The following is a 10,498-nucleotide window of genomic DNA, read 5'->3' on the forward strand; positions in this document are numbered from 1 at the left end:
GTAAAAAAACACGGGGCGAGGAGAGAGTTTCACAGTCTGAAGTTGCCGAACTCGATGTTAAGGCCGGAAGGCTGTAACGTTCCCAATCGGAAGATGAGATGCTGTTACTCCAGTCTGCGCTGGGCTTCACTGGAAGATTACAGCAGGCCAAGGACAGAGATGTGGATGTGAGGGGCAGGGCGGTGAGTTGAAATGGCAGCGACAGGAAGGTCTGGGCCCTGCTTGCGGAGGTGTTCTGCAAAGCGGTTACCCGGTCTGCGTTCAGCCTCTCCGGTGTGGAGTAGATTGCAGTGTGAGCAGCGAATGCAATAGACCAGATTGAAGGAGGTGCACGCGAAGTGCGGCCTCACCCGAGCGTTTAGGCTCTGGGATGGTGAGCAGGGAGGCAGTAAAGGGTCAGGTGTTGCACCTTCTGCGATCGCATGGGAAGAGGGTGCTGTTGGGGGGTGATGGAGGAGTGGAGCAGGGTATCCTGGAGGGTATGGCCCCTGCGGAAAGCTGGCACGGGGAGGGGGGGGGATCGATCATGTCAGCAAGCCAACCACGCCGGTTTTTCATGGAAGTGCGGGAGCTTTCTGGGTTAGATGGTACGACAATGGCACGAGAGTGCGGGACAGAATAAAATCCAACATTTTGACTTTACATTGCACGAGAGCTCTGCAGGGAAAGGGAATACGATCAGACACTGCACCTTTTAAAAAATAAACCAGTCTGTACCCCCTTTCCACGGGCAATATTTTGACACTGGCATTGGTTCCGAATCGGGGGAAGAGCTCCTTCAGCATTATCTCTTCTTCCAGAGATTCAATACATATTTAAACACAGCTACAAAAATAACTGCGAATGAGACCCCCCCCCCCCCCCTCTCCCGGCCCCCACCTCGATTTGTTCCCAATACTCACGGGTCGGTAAGATCTTTAGGATGACAACAAGGTCGGCGACATTGTGACCCGTCATCATTGTTCCCTTCTTGTACGAGCCCACTTGACGCACCTCCTCGATTTGCTTCAGGGGAGGATAAAGACAACAAGAGCACATTTAGCAGGAAACGTGGGCACGTGGTGAGCCCACACGGCAGCTCCTCCATGGCCGTTCGCTTCCTGGTGTCACATCCACCTCCCGACCTGTTCCACAAACTCACCACCCTCACCCTTCTCCTTCATCCAACAGGTTCCATTGGAGGAGCCTGTACGAGGGCCAAAGGGACCCAAAACCATTTCCTCCATTTTGTCAGCAGCAAACAAGGTAAGAGAAAATGGTGGGTCGCGAAGGTCGGCCGGCGTGGGTCGCGAAGGTTGGCCGGCGTGGGTCGCGAAGGTCGGCCGGCGTGGGTCGCGAAGGTCGGACGGCGTGGGCCGCGAAGGTCGGCCGGCGTGGGTCGCGAAGGTCGGCCGGCGTGTCGGCCGGCGTGGGTCGCGAAGGTCGGCCGGCCTGGGCCGCGCATGTCGGCCGGCGTGGGTCGCGAAGGTCGGCCGGCCTGGGTCGCGAAGGTCGGCCGCCGTGGGTCGCGAAGGTCGGCCGGCGTGGGTCGCGAAGGTCGGCCGGCCTGGGCCGCGCATGTCGGCCGGCCTGGGTCGCGAAGGTCGGCCGCCGTGGGTCGCGAAGGTCGGCCGCCGTGGGTCGCGAAGGTCGGCCGGTTGGTAAAAATAGGTCCCCGGAAATATAGTTTGAAGAATACTGGGATAGAGTAGTCTCCGGTACCTGGGTGGGAGAGGGGAAGGTATCGGATATTTACCAGGAGCTTTCGGAGGCGGAGGAGCTGAAGGGCAAGTGGGAGGACGAGCTAGGAGGAGAGATAGAGGCGAGTCTATGGGCGGATGCCCCAAGCAGGGTTAATACATCCTCATCATGCGCCAGGCTTAGCCTGATACAATTTAACGTAGCCCACCGGGAACACATGACAGCGGCTAGGATGAGTAAGTTTTTAGGGGTAGAGGATAGGTGTGTGAGGTGCGCGGGAAGCCCAGCAAATCATGTCCACATGTTTTGGGCCCAAAGCTTAGAGGGTTTTGGCAGGGTTTCGTTAAGGCAATGTCCACGGTGCTAAAAACACGGGTGGTGCGGAGTCCGGAAGTAGCGATCTTTGGAGTGTCGGAAGATCCGGGGGTTCAGGGGGCGAAAGAGGCCGATGTCTTGGCCTTTGCCTCCCTGGTAGCCCGGAGACGGATCTTGTTAATGTGGAGGGACTCGAAGCCCCCTAGTGTAGAGACCTGGGTTAGCGACACGGCTGGGTTTCTCAGTCTCGAGAAAATAAAGTTCGCCTGAAGAGGGTCAATGTTAGGGTTCACCCGGAGGTGGCAGCCGTTCGTCAACTTGGCGTCGAGATCCCAGGTTCGATCCCGGCTCTGGGTCACTGTCCGTGTGGAGTTTGCACATTCTCCTCGTGCCTGTGTGGGTCTCACCCCCACAACCCAAAGATGTGCAGGGTAGGTGGATTGGCCACGCTAAATTGCCCCTTAATGGGATTTTTAAAAAAAAGGGTGAATTGGAAAATGTTTTTTTTTTTAATTTTGAATAGACACCCCCCCCACTCCGAGCTACCTCCTTACATCTCTCGAATCCTTCCACCATTAAAACACACCACAAACACAGCTCCTTGACCAAGCTTTGTGGTCTGCTGTCCCAATTTCTCCTTTACGCGGCTCGGTATCGCATTCTGCCCCGTAATGGCCCTGGGAAAAGCCGCGGGCCGTTCTGTTACATTAAAAGGCATAAATAGAAGTCGTTGCTGCCCTCAAACTCGGCACCAACCACTTCTCTGGAGGATTTCAACGTCGCTCAACTTACCACCTCAAAGTTGCCTGGAGCGACAATCAGATTGTCGATGACGTTGTTAATCTTGGTGACCAAGGACAGTATGGAGGCCTAGGAAACAGAAGCAGCAGCATCTCTGTTAACACAAACATTGCACCACAGGTTTATTTCAGGCACAAAACTGACTTATCTGGGCCAAACTCCCGGCCTCCTGGCCAGACCACTAAGAGAACAGGCAGCAAGGTGCCATTAATCACAGTGGGGCGGCCTGCCCCTTCCTTGTTTGAGGGGAGGGTTCCGTCTCGGTGAATTATGGGAGGATTCGGGAGGAGGATGGGGTGTCCATGGAGGGGGTTAAGACTAAGTGGGAGGAAGAGCTGGGAGCGGCATTGGAGGGGGGATTGCTGTGCGTGGTAGAGAGGAAAGTGAATGACTTTGTGTGCGAGGCTGGGGCTGATACAGCTGAAGGCGGTGTACAGGGTGCACCTGGCAAAGCCAAGAATGAGCCGGTTGTTTGAGAGGGTAGAGGATGTCTGTGTAAAGACGTGGGACGGGCCCTGCGAACCACGTGCATACGTTTCGGTCCTGCCTGAAGCTTGAACGGTTTTAGAGGACAGCGCGGTCAGCACCGTTTCGGGGGTATCACACGTGGACGTGGAGCCCGGTCCCCTGGAGGCCACATTCGGGGTGTCAGACTGGCCGGAGTCGCAGACGGGTGCGGGGAAGGATGTCTTAGCCTTCGCCTCACTAATTGCTCGCAGGCGCGTCTTGTTGGGGTGGAGGACCATGTGCCTTGGCGTAGGGCCTTGGCGTAGGGCCTTGGGGTGGGGGCTGGAGTTCGTAGCCCTAGAGAAGGTGAAATTTGCTCGAAGGTCGGGCACGAGTGATGGATTCCAGACAAGTTGGGGTTTGTTTATTCTACTTTCTTAGTGAGTTGGTTACCGTTTCCAGCTGAGGGAGGGAGGGGGCGGAGTGGGTTGTTGCACAATGTAAAAAGTTGAAAATGTGGAATAAAAACACTTTTTAAAAAAAAACAGAGTGGAGGGAGGCGAGGGCGCGTGAACAACTTAAGAACCAGGAATCCAGCTTGAAGCCACTTGACCCCTGAAGGAATGGACTCCAACAACCGCAGACCCTTGAACACCAGTAAAGTGTCACCTGTCTATACTTTACCCCAACCCTGGATGGTATCATAGTATAGTTTTTTTAATAAAACATTTTTATTCGCCTCCTTTTTCACATTTTGTCCCGAATTTACACCCACCAACAATAAACAGTAATCAGCAACAAATATATCAATTAACATATCAATAACAACGATCCCATTCTCCCACCAACCCCCAAACATCAGCCCGCATGGTCACATAAACAACTGACAAAAAGGAATCAGGAATCACCCATGGTCATCCTTAATATAGACAGCCCCCCTCCGCCCAACCCATCCCTCCCCAACTATTTATCCAGTTCTTGAAAGTGCATAATGAATAACGCCCATGAATTGTAGAACCCCTCCGAGCTTCCCCTCAGTTCAAACTTAACCTTCTCAAGAGTCAAGAATTCCAGCAGGTCCCCCCGCCACGCCAGGGCACAGGGTGGAGAGGCTGCTCTCCAACCTATCAGGATCCGCATTCGGGCGATCAACGAGGCGAAGGCTACGACATCTGCCTCTGCCACCGTTTCCAACCCTGGCTGGTCCGACACCCCGAATATGGCCTCCCGGGTACCCGGGTCCAGTTTCACATGCACCACCTTGGAAATTACCCTAAAACCCTCCTTCCAGTACACCCCAAGCTTTGGACAGGACCAAAACATATGAACGTGATTAGTGGGGCCCCAAGATGGTATCATATGATATTATCAGGCAGGCAAACTAACTCTTGGCACTGAAATTACCACTGGATTCTGCTCATAAAAGACCCAAGCAGGAGAGGGTGGAATCAGAATGACATCAGCTGTGATGCTGCACGCAGCTGAATAGTCTACCTGCACACCACGTGGATGCAGTACAGACGGTGCGTACCCGAGCACTGACACAGCAGCTGGAAGACCAAGTAGGGTGTCCCATCAACATGCCCATACACTTCCCACTCTCACTTCCCACTCTCTTACCTGCTCTGACTGGGTCGGGGACAGATCCTGGTTCCGTTTTAACAAGGCCTCGCTCAGCGTGGTTTCATCTGGCACAGGCTTCACCCGGGGAAAGGCCATTTCACACTGCAGCGGGGGAAAAGAAACAACACAACACACCCGTTTGGAAAAGCAGAGACTCTAGAGCAGAGAGGCAATTAAGCGTTTTGTTCGCGTTAAGATTCGAGACTAGCACGAGCGCCCAGTCGATACAGAAACTGCACCGTGCAGCATTAACAGACCCTGAACACACTTGGAAGGAGCTCCGACACGGAGGCCAGTGCGCGTGGCACAGACTCCCAGAGAAGCTGGCTGGCTCTGGGTCAACAGAACCCCTGCAAAATGAACGATACGAGAACCTGATGCAGAAGGGTTTGAGAGTCAGCAACATTTTCTCACAGGCGGGGATAGATAATATGTGCAGTGGTTGTAAGTGTGTGTGTGTGTGTGTGTGTGTGTGTGTGTGCGCGTGCGTGCGTGTGTGAAGAGAGATGTGGATCCATTAAAAGGACAGCACGGTAGCACAGTGGTTAGCACTGTTGCTTCACAGCGCCAGGGTCCGGGGTTCGATTCCCGGCTTGGGCCACTGCCTGTGCGGAGTCTGCACGCTCTCCCCGTGTCTGCGTGGGTTTCCTCCGGGTGCTCCGGTTTCCTCCCACACCACAAGTCCTGAAAGTCTTCCAACATGATAAGAGTAGGTACAATATTGCCGGCACTTCCTTATTCCCCATCGTAAATTTCTCTGACTGCAAAACATCAAAATGCTTCGAAGGGCTTCTCAATAAATCGACGGTTCTTGAAACTCGATGGCCGACAAGAACTCGCAACAAGAAAAACACACACAAAAAATCTCCATAATTTGTGTTAATTCCAGATACGAGGGGTCTCTCCCGGATCGCTGTCCTAGTGACTCCTGCAGGGAACTGGACAACAAGAGGGGGCAGGAATGGGTTTGTTCGCAATTCGCAGCCTGAGCCTCCCCACAACCCCCACATTAAATAATCATCACTGAAGCCTCAAGACTCAGAATGGCCAACGGATGGTGTAGAGAAAGGGCTGCTGTAAAATTAGACTAGGAACAAAAGCACCTTAGAGCGAGAGCGAGAGAGAGAGAGAGAGACAGAGCGAGGGGGAGAGACAGAGCGAGAGAGAGAGAGACAGAGCGAGAGAGAGAGAGAGCGAGAGCGAGAGACAGAGCGAGAGGGAGAGACAGAGCGAGGGGGAGAGACAGAGCGAGGGGGAGAGACAGAGCGAGGGGGAGAGACAGAGCGAGGGGGAGAGACAGAGCGAGGGGGAGAGACAGAGCGAGGGGGAGAGACAGAGCGAGAGAGGGAGAGACAGAGCGAGAGAGAGAGAGACAGAGCGAGAGAGAGAGAGACAGAGCGAGAGAGAGAGAGACAGAGCGAGAGAGAGAGACAGAGCGAGAGAGAGAGACGAGCGAGAGAGAGAGACAGAGCGAGAGAGAGAGACAGAGCGAGAGAGAGAGACAGAGCGAGAGAGAGAGACAGAGCGAGAGAGAGAGAGACAGAGCGAGAGAGAGAGAGACAGAGCGAGAGAGAGAGAGACAGAGCGAGAGAGAGAGAGACAGAGCGAGAGAGAGAGAGACAGAGCGAGAGAGAGAGAGACAGAGCTAGAGAGAGAGAGACAGAGCGAGAGAGAGAGAGACAGAGCGAGAGAGAGAGAGACAGAGCGAGAGAGAGAGAGACAGAGCGAGAGAGAGAGAGACAGAGCGAGAGAGAGAGAGACAGAGCGAGAGAGAGAGAGACAGAGCGAGAGAGAGAGAGACAGAGCGAGAGAGAGAGAGACAGAGCGAGAGAGAGACAGAGCGAGAGAGAGACAGAGCGAGAGAGAGAGAGACAGAGCGAGAGAGAGAGAGACAGAGCGAGAGAGAGAGAGACAGAGCGAGAGAGAGAGAGACAGAGCGAGAGAGAGAGAGACAGAGCGAGAGAGAGAGAGACAGAGCGAGAGAGAGAGAGACAGAGCGAGAGAGAGAGAGACAGAGCGAGAGAGAGAGAGAGAGAGAGACAGAGCGAGAGAGAGACAGAGCGAGAGAGAGAGAGACAGAGCGAGAGAGAGAGAGAGCGAGAGACAGAGCGAGAGCGAGAGAGACAGAGCGAGAGAGAGAGAGAGAGACAGAGCGAGAGAGAGAGAGAGACAGAGCGAGAGAGAGAGAGAGACAGAGCGAGAGAGAGAGACAGAGCGAGAGAGAGAGAGACAGAGCGAGAGAGAGAGATGGATGCACTGTTACTTACCACATAAAAGTCGAACGGAATGTGAGGGACGAATGGTCTGAATCTGGATGTGTAAACAAATAAAGTTTCAATTAATAGAATCTGGACTGTGACAGGCAGAATCTAAAGCAAACGAGTCTCTCGTGGCACGTACCCCCCAACTGGGCCACCCCTTGCGCCAAAACGTCCACGACCACGTCCTCTGTCGCCTCTGCAATAGAAAGCATACGAAGGCCGCAGTTAAAATAAATACAAGCTCCATAAGCGTGCAAACATGCAACCCCCGAGGAAATAGCGTGAGGGTGTGGTCTGTGGCGTGGTGGGTCCAAGTTCCCGACTCCAGGGGCCTGGCCAAAGAAGAGTAAATCAAACGAGCCACGCCCTGGGTTCGAAAGCAACTTTTAAAATCAGTCATAAGCTTGGCGGGGGGGGGGGGGGTAATGGGAGAGAGAGGAGAGAGGTGGCAGAAGACAGCAAGAGAGGGGACAGGTTACGCAGCCCAGGGATTTTGAGAAACAAGAGGAAAACACCGTCTCGCACCTGGAACCGCTTGCTCACCGACACGGCCAAGTTGTTGCACGAATCACTGATAATGCCACACCGTCTCACAGCTCAGTAATGTTAGCCTATATTCTCCTTCTGCAGGTATATTTGCCAAAGACACCCTCCCAAATTCACCCAATTCCATCATTGCATAACAGCGCAGGATAATATCGGTCTCGGCCTGTGCCAGCACGTTAGGCGATTCACTCACACCCCCCCCCCCTCCCCTTTTTAATTCTTTCCCCAGTGGAAAGCCAAGTCCCTATTTACCTAGTCCCTTGCATGGAAATACCCCAAAGATGCCCATTTTAAAACCAGTGCTCGCATCAGGCGCAGACGGCCCTCAAGGGACAATATGAAATGAATTTGAAAAGAAAATCGCTTCTTGTCACAAGTAGGCTTCAAATGTGAAAAGCTCCTAGTTGCCACATTCCGCCGCCTGTTCGGGGAGGCTGGCACGGGAATTGAACCCGCGCTGCTGGCCTGCCCTGCTTTAAAAGCCAGCTATTAGCCCCGTGCTAAATCAGGTGTGGACCATCTAACAGGTGCCACAAACAGACGTTCGAGAGAGAGACCCTTTCAGGAACAACCTAAAAATCCTTCTGCCTTGTCAGACTGTTCAACTGAAAATCTTATCAGACAGACCTGGCTCCTCCCCGAACAGGCGCCGGAATGTGGCGACGAGGGGCTTTTCACAGCAACTTCATTTGAAACCTACTTGTGACAATAAGCGATTTCCATTTCCATTTCATTTAGATGTGCTCCTTTAAAAACCTGTCTGTTTTTTTATGCTCGTCCTGCACACTGATCTTTGAGAGGCCATTATCAACCACAATTTAGAATGAGAGAAATACAAATTTGGAGAATTGCAGAAGCGCTAAAGACAAAACACCAAGACGGGAGCAGCAGTGAACCTCAAAAATCAAGTGGACGCATTCCAAGGTCAAGTCCGTTACACTTTTAAATTTGACGTCAAAGGGATTTTGACATTGAGCACTTGTGCATAACGTAACTGTAACAAGTCGCTGTGAAACCTTGGAGCAGTACAGTTAACAATGCCGACAATAGACACACAGAATTTACAGGGCCTGCTGTTTTGGGAAAATTTCCATTCATGGAAATGAATGCAAAGGCCATTGCAGACCAGCTGATTGCAGTCCACGTTCTTTAAGGTGTGTGGCACCCACTAAGGATTTGTTCCATCACGTGTGATTTTAACAGGATGGCCGAACAGCGCCTCTAATTGTCAGTGCAACTACATCACTGACTAATCATCATCAACCTCATCAAATGTCCCAGGGTGCCTCATAGTCAACCCCATCATTATTTGGGCAGCACAGCAGCACAATGGTTAGCACTGTAGCTTCACAGCTCCAGGGACCCAGGTTCGATTCCCCGCTGGGTCACTGTCTGTGCAGTCTGCACGTTCTCTCCGTGTCTGCGTGGGTTTCCTCTGGGTGCTCCCCACAGTCCAAAGATGTGCAGGTTAGGTGGATTGGCCATGCTAAATTGCCCTTAGTGTCCACAAAGGTTGGGAGGGGCTGCTGGGTTACTGGGATGGGTTGGAGGTGTGGGGTGGTATTTCCAAGGGTCGGTGCGGACTCGATGGGCCGAAGGGCCTGCTTCTGCACTGCAGACTCTGTTCGATGTAAATGTCCCAGGGTGCTTCACAGCATCAACCACATCAAATGTCCCACGGTGCTTCACAGCGTCAACATCATCAAATGTCCCAGGGTGCTTCACAGCGTCAACCTCATCAAATGTCCCAGGATGCTTCACAGCACCAACCTCATCAAATGTCCCAGGGTGCTTCACAGCACCAACCTCATCAAATGTCCCAGGGTGCTTCACAGCGTCAACCTCATCAAATGTCCCAGCATGCTTCACAGCGTCAACCTCATCAAATGTCCCCGGGAGCTTCACAGCGCCAACCTAATCAAATGTCCCAGCATGCTTCACAGCGTCAACCTCATCAAATGTCCCAGGGTGCTTCACAGCACCAACCTCATCAAATGTCCCAGAGTGCTTCACAGCGCCAACCTCATCAAATGTCCCAGCATGCTTCACAGCGTCAACCTCATCAAATGTCCCAAGGTGCTTCACAGCATCAACCTCATTAAATGTCCCAAGGTGCTTCACAGCATCAACCTCATCAAATGTCCCAGGGTGCTTCACAGCGCCAACCTCATCAAATGTCCCAGCATGCTTCACAGCGTCAACCTCATCAAATGTCCCAGGGTGCACCACAGCGTCAACCTCATCAAATGTCCCAGGGTGCTTCACAGCGCCAACCTCATCAAATGTCCCAGGGTGCTTCACAGCGCCAACCTAATCAAATGTCCCAGCATGCTTCACAGCGTCAACCTCATCAAATGTCCCAAGGTGCTTCACAGCGTCAACCTCATCAAATGTCCCAGCATGCTTCACAGCGTCAACCTCATCAAATGTCCCAGGGTGCTTCACAGCGTCAACCTCATCAAATGTCCCAGCATGCTTCACAGCGTCAACCTCATCAAATGTCCCAGGGTGCTTCACAGCATCAACCTTATCAAATGTCCTAGGGTGCTTCACAGCGTCATCCTCATCAAATGTCCCAGCATGCTTCACAACGTCAACTGCATCAAATGTCCCAGCATGCTTCACAGCGTCAACCTCATCAAATGTCCCAGCATGCATCACAGCATCAACCGCATCAAATGTCCCAGGGTGCTTCACAACGTCAACCTCACAAATGTCCCAGGGTGCTTCACAGCATCAACCTCATCAAAGTCCCAGGGTGCTTCACAGCGTCAACCTCATCAAATGCCCCAGCATGCTTCACAACGTCAACTGCATCAAATGTC

General features: G+C 52.9%; 1 protein-coding gene across 1 annotated transcript in view; it reads right to left on the reverse strand.

Moving 5' to 3' along the window:
* ilf2 (interleukin enhancer binding factor 2) overlaps positions 1-7,420 on the reverse strand; it is a 25,399-nt gene extending 17,979 nt beyond the window's left edge. Inside the window, exons 1-5 of the mRNA XM_038787188.1 lie at positions 7,267-7,420; positions 7,134-7,176; positions 4,864-4,968; positions 2,788-2,865; positions 903-1,005 (exon numbers count right to left, since the gene is read on the reverse strand). Coding sequence (XP_038643116.1) covers positions 903-1,005; positions 2,788-2,865; positions 4,864-4,962 — 280 coding nt within the window. The 5' untranslated portion in view covers positions 4,963-4,968; positions 7,134-7,176; positions 7,267-7,420. The remainder of the gene's footprint in view (positions 1-902; positions 1,006-2,787; positions 2,866-4,863; positions 4,969-7,133; positions 7,177-7,266) is intronic.
* Positions 7,421-10,498: the final 3,078 nt, after the last annotated feature.

This window comes from Scyliorhinus canicula, chromosome 30 (genome assembly GCF_902713615.1).
Source record: "Scyliorhinus canicula chromosome 30, sScyCan1.1, whole genome shotgun sequence".
NCBI lineage: Eukaryota > Metazoa > Chordata > Chondrichthyes > Carcharhiniformes > Scyliorhinidae > Scyliorhinus > Scyliorhinus canicula.